Genomic DNA, 22563 nt, shown 5'->3' on the forward strand with positions numbered 1-22563 from the left:
CGTGCGTGTGCGCGTGCGTGTGCGCGTGCGTGTGCGCGTGCGTGTGCGTGTGCGCGTGCGTGTGCGCGGGGCGGGAGGGCACGGGCTGTCCTCAGGGAGTGACGGGATCGTGACGGCTGGGAGGAAGGGACCTCTGGGGATCATCCAGCCCCACCTCACCTGGAGCGGGTGACACAGGAACGCCTCCAGGTGGGTTTGGAATGTCTCCAGAGAGGGGAAACTCCACGGCCTCCCTGGACGGCCTGTTCCGGGCTCTGCCACCATCAGTGTAAAAAAATTGTTTCTCAGGTTCAGGTGGAACTTCTTGTGTTTTAGTTTATGGCCATCGCTCCTTGTCCCGTTGCTAGGCACCGCTGAAAGGACTCTGGTACCCTCCTCTTGACACCCGCCTTCTAGTTATTTACATGCACTGATGAGGTCCCCTCTCAGTCTTCTCTGGACTAAACAGCCCCAGCTCCCTCAGCCTTTCCCCAGAATTGAGGTGCTCCATTCCCCTAATCCTCTTTGTTGCCCTCTGCTAGACCTGCTCCAGGAGCTCTGTGTCTCTTGTCCTGAGGAGCCCAGAACTGGACACGGCTCTCCAGGTGATCCTCACCAGGGCCGAGTAGAGGGGCAGGATCACCTCCCTCGACCTGCTGGCCGCTCTCTTCCCGATGTGCCCCAGGAAAAGCATCCAGGGGGCTGGACGGGAAGGTGGACGCAGGTTGTTTGTGTTCTTCAGAACACCTTGGAATGCAGGATGGAGGCGACACGTGGGTTGCCACTCCCATTTGGTTTCCCTGTGTGGTGTGTGTTTCCCCTGGAACTCTGTGCCTGGGATATCCAGCACGCCATGCCCATGTGGAAGCCAAGCGTCCAGCCCCAGGAACACCCCAGGCAGTTTGCATGGTGGGAGGGGAGGAGAAATGTGCTGGCTGGCGGCCTCATGTCACCTCCTCTGCCAGCCCAGGGGTGTCAAGAGAGGGTTGATTTGCCAACCTGAGGTGGGACAAGGCAATGGAATGAGATGTAGGGGTTCTCAACAGAAGCCAGAGAAGGATCCAAACTTCTCACTGCCTTTCCTCAGCCGATGCCTTCTCCACTGCTCTGTCCATGTTGTTCAAGCAGCTGGGATCCAGTTTTCACAGAGCTGATCCCTGGGTTCTTTTGAGGGGCAGAGAGCTTGGATGTGGGCATACTGCACCTCCCTGTCCTTCTCAAAGAGCGTTTTTAAATTGTGTTCCATTTGCACTGTAGAAGAGATGGGATTTAAGAAACAGTTTGGGTGCTTCAAATTCCTGCAGCTGTAGAATTTCTCTTGGTCTCGTTTCTTGGGAACGCACAGATATATTGACTAAACTGGAAAAGCATGGAGATGAAAGAGCTTTGAGGAGTTGCAGTTTGGCTTGTTCAGCCATACAACTACATTTTTCATGGCAAGTCAATGTCTCTTAAGTAGCCAAGACTTAGCACTCCACGGGGTGAGTTTGTAAAAAGGATCCTGGTTGATGGCCTTGATCAGCAGCTCCATGAGGTGATTTCCATTGACTTTGGATAAGGAACAATAAGTCATTGCCTCATCCCTACACAGGGCAGTTAATCTGTATTTGATGTTTTACAATGTCCTGCAGGGAATCCAGACACAAGTCCAGACATCACACTTAGAAAGGCTTCTCTGTCCATTTCCCCCCACAAAAAAAAAGGCTAAAGAATAGGTTTTACTGAGAACAATTCAGGCCAAGATATTTCTTTTCACAAGGGGATGATTTCATAGACATTATTTGGGCGTCCGAAGGTGGAGATTTGGGGAGAGTTTTCCACTTGTCAGTCATTTTTTAGGTGCAGTGTGGACTTCAGCCACTGCATGGTGACTGAAAGGCTCCCTTGGGAACTGCCTGAGTAGGAGCAAACCCTACTTAAGTGGTGTGGGATGGTAATACAGAACAGCAGAGGGCTATTGAGTCTCATCTTTTTATGGGAGGGAGAGGGATGCACATTGTAGCAGAGGGGAAAAATCACCTCAACTCTAATACTGACCTCAGAAGTGCTGATGTCACTGTACCTCACATGTGACACAAATTGTGTGTACTTTGTAGTGCATGGATCAAGCTTCATTCACATTTTCTTTGTTTGATGTAAAATATTTCTTTCTCCTTAGTGCTTTCCAAGGACTGGCAAGGCATTTGCCAATGCTTTTGAAGTACCTCTGGTGGAAGTGAATCTCTGATTACCCTGACAGCCAGGACAGCTCCATCCAGGATCTTGAGCAAAACAGCTCCAAAAAAGAAAGAAGAGTTGTTTTAGGTTCTTTTGACTTAAGACTTTGACTTAAGGCTTCTTTCAAACCTGGTACAAAATTGGTGCTCTTGGAGTTATCGGTTCTGTATCAGCTTTATGCTTTTTGGGTCAGCTTGGCTGAATCTCATTTACCTTTGAAGCTGACCTCAAGGCAATTTTAGCCTCTAGGTCAAACAAAATGTTGGCTGGAAGTCCCCATCTGGCAGTTGTCACTGTAAACTCTGTAGCTTTCAGTGTTGTTTTTTCTGTGGCTTCTGAGTGTTCACCAAAACCTTCTCATTGTAGTTGCCTTAAGGGCAGCTCAGAACATCTCCCTCCTGGCAGCTTGGGCTTGCTTCTAAAATGTTCTTCAGTATTGATTTGATCTCTGAAGTTTCCTTTCGGTATGGAAAGCTTCAGTTTTTCTCTGCCAGTTTTTCCCCACTGACTTGTCTCTGCTGTTTTTTCCTCAGTGTCAGAGGGTAACGTGCAGGGAATCAGTGTGTCCTTCTGGCCAAGCTGCGTGGGCCCACATCACTCCTCCGTCATCAGCAAAGGCACCAGGTTTGCCAATCCTCAGCTTGTCACTGCCACCTGAGCCCTGGAAGAACTAAGGGTGGATCCTCAAGGTCTCTGGTGCTGCCTTGATCGGTGGTGGTGGGTGAAGTGAGCAGCAGGGCCTTTCAGCAAGCAACCATCTGGGGTGGAAGAAGTGCTTGCAGCCAAGGTTCATGATGAGGTGGCAGGGTTTGGGGAAGGGCTGAGGAAAATCTGGGGTGGATATGATCTAGGCTTATCTGTGAGATGGGAGGGCATCTCTGAATGACTGGATAGTGTGACAACAGAGGTCCTGTTGGAACTCCTAGAAGAGGGAGGAAGTGATTACAGTCTGTGCTGTGCTTGCAGAGGTGGAGTAGCAGCATGGAGGAGCAGGTGAGACTGGCAGAGCTGCCTACAGCCTTGGACAGCACACTCATGGTACCCAGGAGTGGGCTTCAGCATGCAGCTGTCACCTCCTATGGATACAAACTGCAGTGCCTCTGGTGAGGGTGCTGCTCCCCGCGAGGAGGGCTCTTCTCTGGAATGTGTGAGGTGTCTCTTAATGCTCTGCTCTCCATGTCTGCAGGATCCAGGTGAGGAAGATCGCCAGGGAGAGGGACAAGGCAAAGCTGGACTTGGAGAAGGCAGAGAGACGCTGCCTGCATCTTGGCAGGGAGCTGGACGAGCAGTACATCGCTCTCAAGCACACCCAGAGCAAGCTCAAGTAGGAAGGGTCTTTTTGGTGGGGCTGGGAAGATGTGCCTACAGCCTCTCCCTCCCATCCCAGTCTCCCTGTTAAATCTCCCACTTGTTTTGTCAACGTGCTAGTGGCAGAAAAATCCCTGAAGACCTTCCCCCACTATGGTTTCAGCATCCTTCCAACCAAGTTCTCATCTCCTGCTTTGTGCGTGGTGAGGGAGGGTGTCTGTACCTCGTGACCATCTGAGAACATGCTCCAGGTGCCCCAGCCACGTTGCTTTCTTCCCCCAGGGATTTTCAGGCAGAAATAGAAGCAAAAGAGCTGCTTTTGCAGCAAGCAGTCAGTCACCAGGCAAAGCTGGAGGCTGATACACAGTTCCTCCAGGGCAAAGAGGCCAACCTGCAAGGGAGACTGAACCACGTGATGAAGGTAAGTAAAACTGCCCTGGGTGAAACATCTTCACTTCTTCAGATGAGGCAAAGCAGAGGTGGTGACAAATATGGATGGTTTGTGTTGCTTTTGCTGGGAAGGACAGGAATTTTATGCAGAAGAATCATCAGCCACATCCATACTATTGTATTAAATACAGAGCTTGTTCCCTTGCTGTGGCATTATTAAACCCCCATGTTGTTTGTTGGGACTGGTTTGGCCCTTGATAACACCTGGATACTCAATAGCTAAGGCTATAATTGTGCCAGGGATCATGCCAAAAGCAGAGATGATGGTGTCTGCGTGCCTGGGATCATCCCAGTTCTGTTCATTGTAGAAGTACAGCTGGAGATAGCCCAGGACTTGCTGCCTTTGTTGTCTGTGACGGAAACCATAGTTTTGTGAAGCAGGGGTAGAGATGAGCCTGTGGGGCTATCTAGCTCTTATTCTGCAAAACCCACTCCTATGCCTGTCCTTTGGAGAGATGAGCCTAACCCCAGCCCATGAGGTATCAACAGTGTGCTGTGCTGTCCTGTTGTGGTTTAGGAATGGTACTGCCCAGTTTAGTTCTCCCACAAGACTTTCCAAACCACACTACTGTTCACTGCCTCTCCTCCATCTTCTGTCCCTTGGGTGGCTTTAGAGGAGAATTGGAGGCACAAAAGGCAGAGATCGTGGGTTGAGATAAGAACAAATTATAGGAAACAGCTATGAGATAAGAAAACAAACAGTAACAGCAACAATACTAATAACAAAAATGTACGAAAGAGAGAGTGATTTACGTGCAAAATGCTCACCGAAGAGCCCAGCCCAACCTGCAGCCACTTTTCCTTTTCTCATTTTCTCACTGGAAGAAAGCCTTTCTCCATGAAACAGTCCCTTCCCGCTGCCCGTGGCAATGGCATGAGGTGGTGTAGAAATAACATCTGGGCACCCTTCTGGCTACTGCAAAAAATGACTCCTGTCCTGTCTGGAACCAGGAGCTGTCCAATTCAGGGTCTTCTGGGAGCTGTGCTGTGTTTGCCACGCTGCCAGTTGTTTCACAGCTTCCTGCTGAAGGCCTGTGTCTGATGAACCCGTCCTGCCATGTCAGGACCCACTGCATCAAGGAGATCTCTGTTTTGTCAGCAGAACGCAGAGCTGCAAAACAAGGTCACAGAGATGACTGAGAAACTGTCAGCCTCTGAGGAACTGGTGTTGGAGCTGCAGAAAGAACTCAACTACATTGTGAAGGAAAAGGTAACCTTTCTCTGTTGTAGTTAAATAGAAACTTTTCAGGAACTCATCAAAAAATTGGTCTTGCATATTTTGTCTCAGTTGTTATGGTCTCCCCCTCTGTGAGCTCTCCTGCACGTTGATGACAGCCTGGAAAGAAAAAAAATGTTGGCTTTTAAGTTAGGCCTTTTGAAGCTTGGGGAAAAAAAGGGTGAAGAAAGTTTGCAGTTTTAGAAAATTTTACAAATTTGCAGTGTTCAAGTGAAAACTTTGAAGTTTGGTTTCCAGAAAAAAGAAAAGCTTTATTTTTCACAACTATTGAAGTAAAGGGTTAGTTTTGGTATCTTCCACTCCTACAACTCACCTGGTAAAATGAAACTGGGGAAAGAAATGAGTCTGTGATCTTGTTAGCCAGGAAAGCTTGCCTGCCTGTAGTTGTTGTCTCTCACATGTGGAGAAAAATGTTTTTCCTCCTCTTTCTGCATCTGACTCATCCCACAGGTGACAATACGAACCCTTCTGTTGAATCTATGGGTGTAGCACCATGACTTCACAGTGATTTAGTAGAGCTTTTGGCTCTCTGTTTGGAGAGGTGATAACTTTCTTGATGAGAGATGTTTCCCTGTGCTTGTGCAGCTGGGCCAGGGGGAGCCCCACAGCCCGGAGTTCCTGAGCCAGAGCGAGCACTTTGCCGAGATTGTCCTGGAGTACGAGCGGCAGTGCCAGGTACGCGTGGGCAGTTCTCCAGCAGTTGTTGTGAAAGTCCTGCTCTCCTCAGCACATCTGTTGGGCACTTTCGCCTGGGGGAGTGGATGGAGGCAGCCCTGACCATGGTGCAGAGGAGAATCCCTCTTGCCTTGCTCAGAGGAGGCTGGAGACAGCTGTACCCTCAGTAAAGCAGCCTGTCTCCTCACTCCTGCAGCCCTCCATGGGTTGTTTCCCACGTGTCTGGGATTTTGGCAGAGGAGAGTAGGGGTGGATGGTAAATTCCTCCCTGCTTGCCACTCTGTAGCCATGGACTATTTTGTTTGGGAACCATGTACCTCTACCCTGGGCTCTGTTGCATTTCTTCTTGAGCAGAAGTAGAAAGCCGTTCTCCTTATTTGGAAAGCATGTTAACAGTGAAATTCTTCTATCCTTTTGTTTTTCCCTTCCTTCTCTTTGCCCCCACTTGACAAACCCCTACAAAACTTGCTGCTGGACTCTGCTAGAGAGTCAAGGTGAGCCAGTCCAGGTATCTGGTGTGTGTGTATGGTCCAGGAGTTGGTGCTCCGTATGTTGTACTTCCTGCAGGGTAATGTGCTCCTTCCAGAGCTTTTGGCTGTCTGGGATGAGCACAACCTCTGTTTCCCTTCTCTCATTTTTAAGTGACTTGTGTATCTTGCATGTTGTGAGTTGCTGAGTGCTCTGTGCCTTGGCTCCCAAATCCTGTGCTTGTTACATTGCCCGTTTGTTCCCAAGTGCTGTGTGTGGCTGGGGAACACCACTGAGTAGGGACAGTGACTTATGACATCCCTCCAGCAAGGGCTGAAATGTGCACTTTCAGCAAAGTCGTTCCATGGACACATCAGACAGCCCCTCTTGAGTCTGTAATTAAAGGCAAACACACTGGAGCACAGTCCAGTGTAACATTGCTCCAGGTGGCACCAGAGGGTTGAATATGCTTGGTGCTGCAATTTTTTTTCCTGTTGAACAGCCCCAGAGTTGTCCATAAGAATGCTGATGGATGGAAAGGTTCAACCTTCAGGCTTCGTCTGCCCCTGTGAAGGCACCCACTCGGGTTTATCCTTTACTCTTGCTGAGTGCTGTCAGCCCCCTGCCCTTCTTGTTTAGAATGGAGATGAAACAAACTGGGTTTGCATTTGTCTACATCGTCTCAGTAATATTTATTAATTGGAAGTGTCCTAATTCATAGTCCCTTGCAACACATTAGTTTCCTGAGTGGCAGCACGTGGGAGGTAATTTGATGTCTGCTCAAAGTGGTCTGACCCCCAGTCCAGAAGAAGGCAGGATGCCTTGTGTGGTGTTGCTTCCAGTACGGGATGGAGGGTGTGAAGTGAAGCAAGCAGTTTTCCAGCTCCAAACACCCACATGGAAGTGGCTCATTGCACTGGTGTGGCGGCTCATAACTCAGCGTTCAGCTGTGGAGCTGACTCCTTGCTGCAGGCTGATGTTGGCACTGAGGTGGGATAAACTCCTGTTCTGGCCTCAAGGTGTCTCTGGCACCAGGAGACCAGCAGGACCTGCCTTGTGCTGTGCTTCCCATGGGATCAGCACTTTCTCGCTTCACTTTATTCCTTCTGCAACCTGGAAATGTTCCCTCCCAGAGCCCTGTGGGACTTGCTTCCCTGTTGCTTTGTGTGCATACAGGAGTGCTTGTTGGCTAGCCTGGATGCCCACAGAGGTATCTTGAGGATGTAAATGCAAACCTCTGGGCCCGTACTGAGATCATGGTGTTTCTTATGTGTTGGATGCTAGTAATGGTGGTTTAGGTCAGGAGGGTCTCAGGAGGCCCAGCCCTTTGAGGTGTCTGCAAAAAACCCTGGTATCGTGGCTTTTGCATGCAGGACCAGTTGCTTTGTGCTTTACAGTGTCTACTGGTGATGGTCATGGTAATCTGGGCTTGCATTTCTTCTGTGGCGCTTCCAAATTCTCTCATGTCTGCATTTGCTTGGGAAGGAAGAAAAATTCCCCTGTGCTGGGGCTGGGGGAGGCCTCTGCTCTTTGTGCTGGGCCTGAGAGCAGGAGGCTCTGAGTACACATGGCAGCTCCCACACCCTGGGGGGGCTTTGTAGCCACATCATGACCAGTCTTTGGTCTTTTCAGGTGCTGTATGACCAGAACAGGGCGCTGCGGAGGGAGCTGCAAAGGCTGCGTCTCCAGCTCCAGGAGAGCAGGGCTGAGACAGGGCTGCCAGCAAGAGGTAATGTGCTCCAGTGTTCAGTGCCTCTCCATCTTCTCAGCAGGAACAGAGTTCCCTCCGGATTGACTTTTACATGGGAGTGTGGGATGGCTTGTGCCTGAACTACCAGTGCAGGTTCTGGTACTGGGCAGCCGTGGGAGGGAAGAAGGGGAAATTGGGTGGTGGTGAGGAGGGAAAGAGGCGTTCCCAACTTGAGAGCTGGTGATGGTAACCTGTGGACTAGGCAGCTAGGAGTGAACAGGCAGATTTTCACTGTTGAGGATGTTAGGGAAACACAATATAATAAAGAGGATGTAGCCAACCAAACTGTGGCTTGGGAGATTCAAGTTGAGCATTAGATAAAAGCTTCTGGCTGAGAGGAGTGATGTAGCCCTGGGACCCATGAGATAGATGGGGAATCTCCATCTTTTGGAGTCGTATGGACTTGACTGGATGAAGCTGCATCCATTCTTATCAGTCCTGTCTTGTAGGCCTGTCCTTACAGGGCTCCTCTCTGCCAGAACGCCCCTCTCCAAGCCCTCTTGTTCCTACTTTTACATATACAGAGATGTCACTCCCAGTGGAGCAGCTCCAAGAGCAGCTGCAAGAGCTGAAGGTGCAGCTGGAAACCAAGGTGAGTGGGGTAGAGGGAAATGTCCTGACTTCTTGGTAAGCACAACTGCTACAGCATGACTGATGAGGCATCTGCTCCAGGAGGGTTGCTGGAGAGAGAGTTCGGGCTGGGAAGCAGTGTGGTACCTCAGCACTTGGCTGGGATTATTCCATGTGCATCTCCAGCCTGTCTTAGCTGGTAGGAGCGTCTGGAGCCCTCACTGGCTGGCAAAGGCTTTGTGGAAATCACTGTCACCTTGCAAAATGTTTGTGTGCGTCTTGTGGGGAACTAGAGGTTACCCGGTGTTGCTATCACAGTAAAACCAGCAACAGGACCAAGAGGAGAAGCAGCCAGGTGTCTCCTGAGGGCATGGGGTGTATCAGAGCCCTGTTGCCCTGGGCTTGCAGCACACTTTAACCCACTTGCCCTAAGGTGACAGTGTGAGCCCAGCCCTGTTTAGACAGAGTGCTCTTGTAAGAGGCCTCAGTTTCCGCATTTACTCCTCTTTTTGCTGCTGAACTGAGAGGTCAGTGGTGCTTGCTGGATTTCTGTTGCAGCACTGCAAAAGTAAATTCTAAACTGCCACACAGGTGACAGAACAGTTCAAGGAGCACAAAACTGCTTACAGATGCTCCGCCTGCTTCACAGTCCTGCCTTTGTGCTCATCAAATCCTGGAGTTTCTAGTGTTTACAGGGCAGCTGTGGGGAGCAGCAGCTACCCACCACCACATCTTGGCAAGGGACCACTCTGCAGTGGAGGAAGGATGTGAGGAGCAGTGGCAAATGATGCCCTGGCCTCTCCCTTCTCCTCTCTGAGGTTCCTTGTAAACAAGGAGAAAGGAGAGAACTGTGGTGTTTGCTGGAAGGAAATGGGACTCACTGGTACCTGCCTGTTAGAGGCTGCTGTGTGAGACTGATTGTTGCCCTAAGTTCAGCAGGGACCAGAACTGCCTGAAGAGTGTCCCCTCTTGAGAGGGACCAATAGATCAACTTGAATTAGAGCTAATGGAGCAGAGGGAGCTCTCAGGAGCATGGTGCTAATATCCAAATCCTATCTCCTTCCAACAGATAAACTATTACAAGGAACAACTAGAGTTAATGCAGAAAAACTTTGAGAGAGAGAGGAAGGACAGTGAGGAAAGCTTCAAGGCTGAGATGCACAAGATGGAAGACCAGAAGAGAGACCTAGAAGAAACAGTTGCAAAGTACTGGGCTGTAATTAGTAGCCTGAAAGAGCAAAAACCTATGTGGAGTCTGGAGCTGGAGGAGAGGTTTGAGGTGGACCAGGCCAGGGTGGGACAGCACCACACTGAAGACATTTGCCATCCAGGGCAGCAGCTGGACCAGGAGGGAGAAGAACTGAGGACACAGCAGCACCAGGACAGATTGAGCCTGAGGTCTGGCACTGTGCTTTTTCTGGGGCTAAGCAGGAGATCAGGGGTGCATCCCCTGCTCGTACCAGAGTAGGTTGGGCTGATTCCTCACGAGGCTGGAGAGCTGCTTTAATTTGGAAGAAAATCTGGGTGGTATTGCAGGGCTGCAGCTGTTCGAAGCAAGACATCTGAACTCCCCTTATATGAGTGCTTTTATTTCAAGACTTTTAAGTTTCCCTGCATGTTCTACAAGCTTGTGTCAGAGGCAGTGCCCAAGCAAACACTGTATCTCAAAATACTGAGAGATACAAGAGAGCTTTCATTAGTGTTTTCTTATTATCGCTCTCTTTCTTGGTCCTTCAACAAACCTGCCTCTGCTTGCTAGATCATCACAACTCGTTATCTTAAAAGCAGCAAAAAATGTCTTAAATTTCTCTATATAGTTAAAACAGACTGGCTGGTGAAAGAGTGAGGCTGTTACTAAATGACTGTTTATCTTCCCTTCCTGGGCTTGTGGTGCCAGTTCTGCAACATCCCCAGGGGCCAGAGTGGCCTTGCAGAGGAGACTGGAGAGGAATTGGCAGGAAATGGCCTGTCCATGCCTGCTCCTTCCTGCTTTCCAACACACCCCACCAGTGTCCCCAGGCTCTCCTTCTGCCTCTTCCCTGCTGTGTCTCCCTTCGGGAGCAGAGTTCCCCTGGGCAATACGGAAAGAGAGGATTTTGCTAGGGTCATTATTCCTCTTTTAGGGCTGAGATATGGGGTAGATGGGGAGAAAGGAGGTGATGGCTGAAGTCTGTGGTAGACCAGGGAAACAAAGCCAAATAACAGGAATACAAGTAATTTAAGCTGTGTTACCACCATCTCTGGTGAATGGTAGATGGACTGACTACAGTGGGGAGCTTTCAGAGTTGTTGGAAAAGATGTGATGGGTGTGAGTCTGAGAGGTGCAAAATAGTTTGGGAACTTTCTGTAAGGTTTAACTAATTGCCTTGACTTTGTAACAAAAAGAAAACTTTGTATTGCATCTCCAGCAAACGTACATTCTGGGGCTGGCTGGAGTTTCCAAGCTGTGTTATCAAACCCAAGCCAGCAAAGTCTTTTTTATCTTTAGGAAAGATGCAGAGGTTGAGCATAACCAAGAGCTGTCATGGAGTGAATGCCAGCATGAGGACAGCTGTAAGGCTTTATTGCAGCAACACTAGTGTGAGAGGAGGTGATTTCCCAACAATAAAGGCTCCAAGGTGAGACCTTCAATAGCAGCGTGCCCAGGAGAGGCAACAGTGGAAGTGTAAGGAAAAAGACAGTCTCTGTGGAAGCAGAGTCAGCTAAAGTTCTAAGAGGAGGTTAATGAGGAACAGGCCAAAATGTGTGAGATGCTTAAGCAGAAAAATATAAGAAAAGGCACCAGGATGAAATGGGAGTAATGCAGAATCCATGGAGCTGAGGGCTCTGGTGTTGAAACGGACAGAGTGTCTGGAGACTTTTCCTCTGGGGGGAAAGGAGCAGATCTGCAAGACTCAGATGAGCAGGTAGACCAAAATGTCCTGTTGCACATAAGGAACAGAGAAGAAATGAGAGACTGTGTGATGGATGGACCAGTGCAGATGTCTGTTGCAGCAAATGGCCTGCTCAGTCTAGAAGCTGGAGCCAAAGTGGAAAGTATTTATAATGGAGAAATGGAATCTTGATAGACAAGGGGATGTGCTTGGGAAGAAGGCAGAGAGAGCAAAGTTAAAAGGTATGCTTTCACACAGCAGACAGAGCAGCATCTCAGGACATGAGACAGACTTGATCTGGATGGCAAGAACAGGAGAAGAAAGCTCTGGGAGACAGAATGGTGTAGCAGCACAGGAGGAAACATGACATTCTGTCTGTCAAAATGGAGCTGGAGAGGGAAAGGACTAGGTTGCAACTGGGGCTGATGCAGCTCAAAGATGTCGTGTACTATTTGGAAAATGAACCCAGAGCACAAGAGAGTGTCAGGTTGGAGTGCAGTCCTGTATGGAACTGGTGTTTAGCAGTAGCTATTGGATAGGACTGTCTGTTTAAAACAGGACTGAGCCTCCTTCCCACAAGTGCCAGTATTCATAGACTCCTGGGAGACTGGAAGTACCAATAGAAGTGGAAGGATGATGAGCCTTGGATTTGGGGTCATAACTGTTGTGTCAAACAAGCTGAGTTCCAGATATGGCTTTATTGCAGGTGAGGGGTTGGGCTCACCACCTGGTGATCCTGTAATTAAGTCTTGGTGTGTCTTGATGAGCCAAATAGCTTTGTTTCCACTCCTTGGCAAGACTGCAAAATAATTTTAGCCAGCTGGAAGGCGCACAAATTCAGAGTCTGATGCTCTTTGTCCTTATTCCTCTTTATTTCCTTTCCTTTGAAGACCTGCTCCTTCTCTACCATTGTCTCTTGGTTGTCCCTACATATGTTGCCTGAGTTACTGGATGGTTGTTTTTCAGATTTCTTTTATTTCTTACTGTCCTTGGAAACCAAATGGGAATAGACCAGGGAGGCAGCATAGAATGCCAAGAGTAAACAGGGCTTTTGCATGGTTTTTTCACTCTGCTGTCTCTCCCTGCAAGGGAGACCTGTGCTGGCTGCTGGAGAACAGCTTGTTGAAGAGTCATCTTGGAAGACTCCAGCAGGAACTGAGGCTAGCAAAGAAGGGCAGTGAACACTATGAGTAAGAGAAGAGGCAGCTGCAGAAGGCTGGCAAATGGGTGGATAAAAGGAACAGCCACTCAGGTGCATTTACCAGATTTCAGCTGGCTCAACCTGCCTTCTGTTTTCTTATTTTTGAGGAAGCCGGCACTCGCACGCCCTTTGCTGCACACAAAAGCAGCCAGTGCTGAGACAGGCTTGGCCAGAGCACAGGGCCAGAACCAGGTTTTTGGGAGGCTGTGGAGATGGGTATGTGTGGGAGGAAGGGTTGTGTAGCTTCTTTGCTACACAAATGTTTTGACCAGTGGCCTGTTTCTGCCTTAGGAAGCTTGAGATAGGTAGAGATCACCCACCAAGCCATAAATCTGAGGAGAGACAGGTTGCTGGTGTGGATGATCCCAAGAGTCTGTTAATCTGTCTCTCCTGCTGTTCTTCATCCCATGATTTTTAGGCCTCTGACAGTGTTGCAGGACTTTGGATGTCCCCAGCTCTCTGCCCTGGGCTGGGCTGAGTCACCTGTTGGTGCAGAGACACCTGACTCACTCCTGAATCAATGCAGGACCATATCTGTTTTTGCTTGGCTTTGCTTCCTGTTGCAGGCCAAAACCAGATGTAGGACTACCCAAAACAGGGCCCTCCTCTGGGGAGCTGTGGTTTGCTGCTCTCTGGCCTGAAGCTGATTGTATCCCTCTTTCCAACAGGAAACACATGAACAAGTTGTGCAGAGAGAAGGTGGAGGAGCTGGCTGAAATAGCAGAGTTAACAATGTTGGTAAGAGGCTATTAACACTGACAGGCTCTTGACTGAAGGATTTAGGAGGACAAAAACTGCATGTGCTCATAGAGGAGAACAAAAATGTTTGTTTCAAGCATTCAAACTCAGTCTTGCTTTGAAGAACCAGCTTCATCTTATAACTTGTCAAGTAGAGAAAACCTGTGTGCCAAAAGCCAGTGGAGGTCTTACAGAAGGGAAAGTATTGCTACAAAGTCTCTAATGAGGTTGACTTTACCTACTTGCAGTCTTTCTCCCAGAGGTTTTGCTCACTCCCAGTCTCAAACCCACAAGCTCAAAGGCCTTTGGATATGCACTCAAGGCCTGGCCAAGATTTTTTGTATGCAATGTGAACAAGGTGGGCAGGCTTTTAAGTTCTCTGCTCTGTTCCTGGGATACCTCATGACTTGGAACCACAACCTGTTTTTTTGCATGTCTTTTCTACCCTTCAGGGCCATCAGCTGCAGCAGGGTGGCCTTTGCTGGCCCTTGCTGGCTTCAGCTTCCAATAACCTGCTGCCCATTGCCTGCTTTTTCTCCTTTGGAATTGCCCATTTTCCTGTGAGGATAGCAGAGGAATGGGATCTTGCCACCCTGCTGTTAGATGCAGGCTTGCTGATGTTATCTCTGCTGTGGTCTGGTCAGAAACTGCACCTTGCTCAGCATTACTGCAAGGGAAGGTGTCCTAGGGGTAACACCTGGGGGATGGTGCCCTTTAGTGTCAATGTGGGCTGTTCTTGTAGCCCCTACTCTGTTTTTTTGTCTGTACTTTCACATGTGCACATGGACACATTTCCATTCATACTCTATTCTTACTAATTTTAATATTTCTGTTACACACCCCCTACAGTCCTGTGTCCCCCTTCTCCCTCAGTGACCTCTCCCACGGCTGTCAGGTTTCCTTATTTAGGAATGCTGTGTTGCTGGGCCTTGGTCAGGCTGGGACATGAGGACCCTTGTCCTGAGTGCCCACAAGGCCCTGGAGCAGTGTCCCTGGGTGGGAACCCAGTGGGGGCAGTTGTGGGACAGATTAGGTGGCCTTTGCCTCTGTTCCCACCCCAAGCCTCTGTGCATGATTTGGGGGTTTTTTCCAACCTTTTCCAGAGCGAGAAGAGCAAAGAGGAGGTCTCCCACCCAAATGTCAAGGTGCATCAGCTGGGCTATGAACTCACTGGGCACAAGGCTGGTCACAGTGCCCAGCTGCAGAGCCAGAGGCTTGCAGAGGCCGAGTGGCCACGAGGAGCAGAGGTGGCTGCAAGGCTGGAATACCACCAGAAGCATGCAGCATGTTGGATGGAAGTGGAGCTGCTCCAACAGCAGCTGAAGGCCTCACAGGAGAAGGTGGGTGTCCTTCAGTTGGTGGCAGGGTGCTGAGTGGTCCCTGTGATTGCCCCCCTGCTGGGGGCTGTGTTGGACACCTTCCCCAGTAAGAAAAAACTTGTCCTGTTCCTCTTTGTGGGGGACAAAGGACTCTCTCCTGCTTAAATATGTCCGAAGCCAGTTCAAGTGCAGCTGGGGATAGGTCCTTGCTGCCTGTGATGTCCTCTCTGTCCTTGTCCTGTGCAGGCTGGCTGGGCACAGGAGATGGAGGCTGAGTGGAGCTATGGTTCCCCATGGCTCAGCTGGCAGAGGAGCTGGGGGAGTGGCAGGATCAGGTAGGGGGCTGGGCAGGGATGACAGCAGCCAGACAGGCCTTGTCTGAGGGAAGGGAAATGTGATCAGAGCAGGGGAACTAGGATCACTAGGATAGAGAGAGGAAAGCCAGTGTAAGAAACCTTCAGATGTGTTACTATCCCTCTCCTGCATTCTACCCTGTGGACAGGCTCAGGGACTGGCTTTCCAAAGTACAGCTTACCCATGTCAGCCACCCCTGGATAGCCCTAGTGCAAAGTGGGACCAGCCCTGCTTCCCAGTACCAGGTTTGCCCTTTGCTGGTGGCAGGAAGCAGAGGACATGTAGTACACGACATCCCAGCTTGCCTGGGATATATCCAAGAACCCAGGTGAGCAGCCCCCTCTGTCTCTTGCCATTGTGGCCCTTTGTGCTGGGATTTACTCCCAGAAGAGTCCTCCAGCAACTCCTGCTCCTTGCTGCTCAGCAAAGGGTCTCCGTTTATCCACCTGCAGCTCTTGGTGCTCTCAGTCCCTTGCTTTGCAGGCTGCCCAGTAAGCACCAGTCCCATGGTCCTGCACGGTGCTGAGGGTGCTACCTAACCTCTCCTCTTACCCACAGCACACCCTGGGCCTGTAACATTGTGGGCTCAGAGCTGTAACCAGCTGTCCACCTGTCTGTGTTACAGCTTTTAGAAGCCAAAGCAAGGCTGAGCCTGGCCCAGACCCAGCACGCTCTGCAGTTGCAGCAGGCCAAGGCCCAGATGAACAACATGGTGTCAAAGCAGCAGTTTGAGCAGCTGCAAACCACCTTGAGAGAGGAACAGTGCAAGACTCAGCAGCTCCAGGAAAGCCTCCACCAGCAGGCTGAGCAAACATGCAGGCAGCTGGTCAGCATCCAGGTAAGCAGGTAATTATGGGAGCTCAGTCAAGGGTACTGTGAAGGGAACACTGCTGTCCTGGCAGCCTGGAAGGCAGCTGTGGTTGAAGGCACCAGAGGTTTGAGTAGAAGATGCAATATATAAAGAACCCACATGGAAAATGCACTTACCTTCAAATTCAGCTGCAACTTTTAATTCCTCATGAAAGCAGTCACTGCCCTGCACTCAAACATGAGCTCCCCCCACTCAAATCCCCACATACCCCAGACCAGGTATCTACCTTGTGCCTAGAGGAGCAGGAGTTATCCAGGCAGAGACTCTCTTGGCTCAGACTGGAAAAAAAAAAGTTTGAGCCCTCTGTGTGGAGTTCACAGAGTGGGGTGGTTTTATCTCTGGGGCACTGGGCAACGGAGGTGTTGGGTTTTTGTGAGTTTGTCTTGTGACAAACTGGGCAAAGATAGAACAAATTATAACGTAAGGAATTATAACGAGCAGACACAAAAACTGCATCGAAGGAAACTATGTCTCTCCCTGGGCTTTTCTGGACATGCCTGGGAAAGGGGAGGCCATTGGCTTGTTTTTATAGAAAACACTGCTGGGAAATCTGTGCCTTGTCTTAAAATTCGTCAGGTGCAGACCTAGAGAAGGTTGTACTGCTCTAGACACCTTTCCTACTGCTCTTTGCATCCTGCACCTCACCTAATCCTCCCCTGCTCTCCTTCAGGGAGTGTGAAGGTCCAGGGCCCTGGGGAAATGTACAGTCCAGGGTTGCCAGAGGCCAGGGGAGTGCTAGGACAACCCAACAACAGGCTTTCTTGCCCACTGCAGGCAGAACACGAGCACCTGCTGCAGGCTGCTGTGGAGCAGGCAGAGGGGCTGGAACACAGCCTGAGGAGTGCTGAGGCTGTGCTGGCAGAGAGGGCAGCTCAGCTCAGAGACGCCCAGGTGAGTGCAAGGGGGGTTAGTGCTGCGTGTTCCTCCCTGTCTGGTACCCCTGCATGGCATGCTGAACCTGAAGCCTCCTGTCTCTTCTGTAGGCCCAACTCTCCAGGAACAAACTGCTGATCGAAGACCTCCGTGGGGAGAACAGGGGGTTTGCAGTGGCCCTGCAGGCTGCTGAACTGAAGCAGAAGAGCACAGAGGAGAAGAACCAGCTGTTGGAGGAGAAAGCCTCAGCTCTGAAGCAGCTTATTGGAAAAATCACACCAGCAAGTCTGAGTGGGTGATGGGACACCTTCAGTGGCAGTCCTGCCCCTGCTCCTGGCTGGGGTTGGTTGGGTGCAGAAGGGGAGGTATGGCTGGGTTGGAAAATCAGCCTTGTCCTCTCCGGTCTTGTCAGGATGTTCCTGCATAGAAAATAGATAATAGAGAACCCAGACCTTTAAGGAAGTTTGTCTTGTGGATAGCTGAATTTTCCAACTGAAAGCACCAGCTTTGCTGCATTTCTCAGTGGCAGTGTGCTGTTATAAGTCAGGTCTGTCTCAGGGCAGCCATCCCACAGGATTTTCTTGAACTCCAGCAGTGTTTGGTGGTGATGCAGATGCTCCCTCTCTGTAGAGGGTTGGTGTTGAGGCCACACTGTTATGGCTGGAAAGCCAGGGCAGAAGGCCTTGCAGGTTCCTATGTCTGGCTCACTCTGATCAGGAAAGCTGTGTGGTGGTATTAAAATGTTTGTAATATTACAGCACTTCCTGCCATCTCCAGTCTGCTCTCTATTTCAGTAACCTTCCCCAACTGTTGCTGAACTTTCATTCCCTACAACTCCTCTTGGGCTCTAGGAGACTGGCCCTCCTACAGCCTGAGCCTAGGATCCAAAACCAACCAGACTTGCCTCTGCAGTGAGCGGGACAGAGGGTAGAGCCTTCTTTCAGTTTGAGCCTCCAAGGCTTGGGGCTTGATGACCCCCTACTCAGCTCCCTTCAGAGGAGACCAGGAGACATGGTAAGTGAACTGTCCTCTTGCCTTCCTTGGTGGCCTTTACACACTGACAGTGAGTACTATTGCCAAAGTAAGTTGTCTGAAAGGCCAAATGTTCACATCTGCAAATACCAAATTTATTGCTCTGCCTCGGGTGTTCCCCTCTGCATGGAAGGTGCATCATTGCCCCAGTGCAATGTCCAGAGCAGACGACATTTACACAGGGGCTGTGGTTGCCACTGCCTGTGAAAGCACTCCTAGGATTTTGGGGGCTATGGAGAAAACTGTAGGAGAGACTAGACAAGCCTGACTATTTCAGGGTACCAGTGCAGAGGCTGGACTAAGTCAGTACAAAGAAGAGGGCTTAAAAATAGCTCACGGTGTTGTTGGTTCAGGAACAAAAGAGGATAAACTGGCTGTGAGCTGAAACTCAGGTACTGTGTTTAAGGCTGCCCCTCAGCCTGCTAGGGCAGAGAAGTTCCCTGGCCCTGGGGCCAGGCCTGGAGATGACTGGAGGCTGTGACTGAGGAGGCCTCCTTGGTTTAGCTGTACTTTTTTTGTCCCAATGCATTGAGAGCTGACACTCCTCTTTGCCTTGGGGGCAGCCCTGAGTACAAGGGCCACAAGGTGAAGTTGGGCTGTTACAAGGAGGGCAGCCCCACAGAGGGGCTCAGGCATATTGCTTGGCTGAGGGTGGGAGAGCAATGCAGTAGTGCCCCAAGCATTTACCCTGCTCCTGCATTCTTCCCCAGCTGTTTGCTTTTTCAGCTCCAGTCTGAGATGGGGGCTAAGCAAACCTCCAGTCTGAGCCAGGGTTAATGTTTTTGCAAGCGTTCTCTCAGCCACTTCTCAAGAGTGAGCAGCTTTATTAAGAAAACCAGACAGGGAAAGCAGCTCTTCAGCCTTGTTCTGGTTTTGTGCTAACTGGAATCCTTTAAACCCTCTGCTCCCTTTCCCACCCCTACACCAAACAGTCCCTAGGCCTTGCCAGACCAGTGCTTGGGGAAGCCCAGGCGTGCTGGGAGAAGCCCAGACTGCAGTGCTAATTCATACAGCACCTCAAGAAACAACATTTATAGGTCTCTGATGGGAGACAAGGCTTCTCGTCTAATCCTGGAAAGAAGCTTGCACAGCCTTTTCTGACACTTGGAGGAACAGTTCCACTGAGACACTTAAATAACCATCATGCTGCAGGGTCAGGACAGGTTTGAGTAGGGACCCAGATCAGAGTGCTTAATGAACACAACATTAACTCTTAAAAATCACTACAGTGAAGGCTGAAGCAGTTCTTTATTTTGCAACCACAGAGCTTTCCTGGCTTCCAGAGCCCAGCCAGTTGGTGTCTTACTCCCACGTGAACAATCAATGAGTCCAAACAAAAATGCATTTACAAATGCCAGTTGTAGCTCTGGGGCTTGGATAACGCCCTACTCCCCCTTCCTACCCCCCGGATTCCCAGGATCACTACATTACCAGTATGCACCATTTCCTCCCAGAGGGGTGGCCAATGTAGTTTGCATGATATAGGGCTGATCTTCAGATAAGGCACCAGAGGCTGCTGGAAGGAGTGGCAGGGTGCCACTGCAGAAATGCTGAGGTGTCTGAAGTGTTGCACACTACAGTTCAGTCCCCATTGTGGGCAGGCCACCAAGCAAGAGTTGTCCCTCCTGTCCTCCACACTTAGGACAGAATGTGCTCCAGGACTCCTTGTCTGATTAACTGCTCGCATTTCCAGCGGGGTAAAAAGTGCTGCACAGAAACACAGGAGAACTTTCCTTGAATTTGTTGGATTTGTTGCTCCACACAGCCAGCTCTGTTCTTTGTGCTATATATCCACTGCATCATGGTACCAGACCAGGCAGAGCTGCAGTCTGGGCCATGCAGACAGCCTGCAGCATGTGCAGGGAGCTGTGTGTGTAGGAATTGTGACATGCTGCAAAGCTGGGATAAGCAGGGGGATGTTATGGGAGTGAAAGAGAAGGAAGAGAATGGATGACATTCTTGTCACGGGTACCTGGCTGTTCTTCTTCAACAGGATGGTAGTCCCATCATCAATCTCAAATTCTCCATGGTCTCTTAAACACCGCACCTGCGAAGCAGAAACACAGCTCCCAGATCACCCCATCTCCCATAGAAACACTAGACATCACTGCTGGCTTGCAACACATGCCCCAGGACTGTGAGAATGGACACATTGCTCCCTGCCTGAGGGAGTCTCAGTACAGAGCAGATCTAGAAATGCAGAACTGAACTGATCCCATGGATCAGTGCTCATGGTCTGTGGGCTCCACCTTGACATTCTCTTCCTGTCTCTGCCTGGAACAGAAACTCCAGAAACTTGAGGAAGAGGAGCACAAGAGATAGGGACTGGTGACCCTCCCCTCCCCACAAACATACCAGAAAATGTCAATCTGTTTTAACAGTGAATGTGCTTAAGGAGCAGGTTTATTGTCACTACATGGTTTTTTGAAGAGAATATCAGAACAGAGCACTTCAGCTACTGACTGTGATTTCTCACGTGCTCTTGCTTTGTTGTATCAATTGCGTAAAGCAATTTATAGTCTCATCTATAAGAGTCCATTTAAAAAAAAACAACAAAGCTCCCTAGGTAACAGTCCTTAATGTGGGAACATGGTTTCTAGTTGATCTGAGAGCTGGTTAAGTTTCTGCAAAAAGCTGGAGAAACTCCTCACTGGATAACTCACCCCATCACAAATGCCCTACGGATTAGAAATACCATCTTTGACCATACATTGTGCCCTCAGTAGGAATAAAACGCTGGCAGAGTAAAATCCAGAAGCCTGTAGAAGCTTTGGTGCTCTCAGAGGCTTTGCTTAATGAACTGACTTGGGATGGGGATGAAGTTCTCTAAAAAAGATGGTCGGGTAAATGTTTGTTCACAGACAGAAACCACAGATCTTGCACTTACTTCAATGTACAGGCTTTTAGGAGGTTTTATGTCCTGTGTAAGGTCCAGCCCCTCCTCTCCTCCTACTGACCTCATGTAGGTAGCCAGAGACTTTTTGTACCGATTGAACCACTCCACCTGTGGGGAGTAACAGTGATCCCTCAGTCAAAGCCAAACAGCTAATGCTGAAAGACAGGTCCCTGATGAATGAGATCTAGTTTATTTGTGTTGTCAGACCACTGTTCCCAAGCACACTCCTGACAGCCAAAGGTGAACGAATGCAAGCTCTTCTAGAAAGGAAAAACCACCCTTGAGGCAAAGCAATCTGGATTCAGGGTAGGACAGATGCTGCTAATGTCAGCAGCTCTGTACATTGGTCTAGAGATGGCATTTGAGAGCAGCACATACGGACCTAGTTCTGTTGGTCTCTCTGTGAGTCTGATCTAATAGAGATCACCTGATCCTTAAAAGTGCATTAAAAAGTGCACTCAGTGTCCATTTGGGGTTGTACCCACAGACAATGAATTAACAAATAAGTATTTACAGAAAGACACGTTAAGCATCATGTTTATAGTGGGGGGAAGAGACGGAGTAAGTGGAAAGGGAGGAAGAGTTTAAAACAAGGCTGACTCACTTCCTCAGCTGACATGTGGAACTGGATGGTGTTTGGCAGGACACTGCCATACTCCCACCTCAGCGCTCGGATCCGCAGCAGCCGGTCGTACCTGGGGGAAGAAACGGGGCAAACCCAGCATCCTTGAGGTGAGTGCTGGCAACATCCCCAGGCAACAACGATGCCCCAGTCTGCCCTCAGAGCAGAGAGCAAACACTTGGGTCATTCCACCTGTAATATCTGGCCTATTTATAATGAAAACTCTTAAAGAGCAGAGGGAAACAGGGCCTTCTCTTTGTTGGTACCGGCAATGAACACAAGGAGAACCAGCCCCGCACCTCGCGGAGGAATCACCTGCCCGGGCCGAGTCCCAAAACCCTGCCCCTGGGGACCCTGTGCCGGCGGGGGTGAACCGATTCCCCGCGGCACCGACGGCCGCCCCCGCACTCACACGTAGGCCAGGAGGCAGCGCTGGTTCCGGAGCAGGCAGCAGTGCCGGAACCGGATGAGGAAAATTAGGTCCGTCCGTCCCGACTTCGCTTCGGACCTGGAGGATGAGGAAGAGGACGATGAGGAGGATAAAGGCCAGAGAGGGGCAACTCCCGGGCTCTGCGGGACGCGCCAACACTCACACATCCGCCTGGTTCCGCTCGTACAGCGCCCGCATCTCCTCCAGCGCCTGCCGCAGCCCCTCCGTCTGCAAGACGGGACACAGTCAGCGAGAGCGGGACCCCTCCCGCTCCCGGCGTTCCCAGTCGCCCCGTCTCTGCTCACCCGGAATGGCGGGAGGTGCCCGCCGGTGGCGCGGTGCAGTTCCCGCACCAGCTCCATGACCCGCTCTCCCGCCATCCCGCAGCCGCGCGCGCCGAAACCCGCGGGAACTGCAGCCAATGGGGGCCGCCGGCGGGGCGGGGCGGGGCGGCGTGGGGCCAATGGGGGCCGCCTTGGAGGGCGTGGCCTCCGACGGCTCCCGCCCACCGCCGTTTCCTGCGCTGAGTTGCCCAGTCTCGGCGCTCTTTGGGCGACACTGGTGCGGCTTTTGGGCACCCTTGGGGTCACTTTGAGAGACCCCGAGTGGTTAAGGCACTGTCTGGCTGCCTCTGGCAACCTCATCCCCGCACCACCCTAGCCCTTCCCAGTGCTTTTGACAGCAGTGTCCTTCAACCTGA

The 22563-nt window shown here is 50.5% G+C and overlaps 2 protein-coding genes across 2 annotated transcripts; one reads left to right on the forward strand and one right to left on the reverse strand.

Annotated features, from left to right (window-relative positions):
• Positions 1–168: 168 nt before the first annotated feature.
• On the forward strand, positions 169–17658 carry LOC108499253 (ninein-like protein). The gene is made up of 15 exons (XM_017818901.1): positions 169–189; positions 2730–2820; positions 3383–3520; positions 3787–3925; positions 5054–5164; positions 5777–5866; positions 6352–6360; positions 7967–8063; positions 8534–8676; positions 9724–10052; positions 13397–13466; positions 14570–14806; positions 15765–15977; positions 16785–16901; positions 16994–17658. Exons 4-15 carry the CDS (start codon positions 3920–3922, stop codon positions 17180–17182), a joined length of 1611 nt encoding a protein of 536 aa, XP_017674390.1. The 5' UTR covers positions 169–189; positions 2730–2820; positions 3383–3520; positions 3787–3919; the 3' UTR covers positions 17183–17658.
• Positions 17659–19139: 1481 nt separating this feature from the next.
• Positions 19140–22248, reverse strand: GINS1 (GINS complex subunit 1). Its single transcript, XM_017818902.1, has 7 exons — positions 22169–22248; positions 22027–22091; positions 21846–21941; positions 21416–21506; positions 20803–20919; positions 19888–19962; positions 19140–19622 (listed from the first exon to the last, which is right to left on the reverse strand). Exons 1-7 carry the CDS (start codon positions 22241–22243, stop codon positions 19554–19556), a joined length of 588 nt encoding a protein of 195 aa, XP_017674391.1. The 5' UTR covers positions 22244–22248; the 3' UTR covers positions 19140–19553.
• Positions 22249–22563: the final 315 nt, after the last annotated feature.

Source organism: Lepidothrix coronata, unplaced genomic scaffold, assembly GCF_001604755.1.
Source record: "Lepidothrix coronata isolate B3197 unplaced genomic scaffold, Lepidothrix_coronata-1.0 Scaffold71, whole genome shotgun sequence".
Lineage (NCBI taxonomy): Eukaryota > Metazoa > Chordata > Aves > Passeriformes > Pipridae > Lepidothrix > Lepidothrix coronata.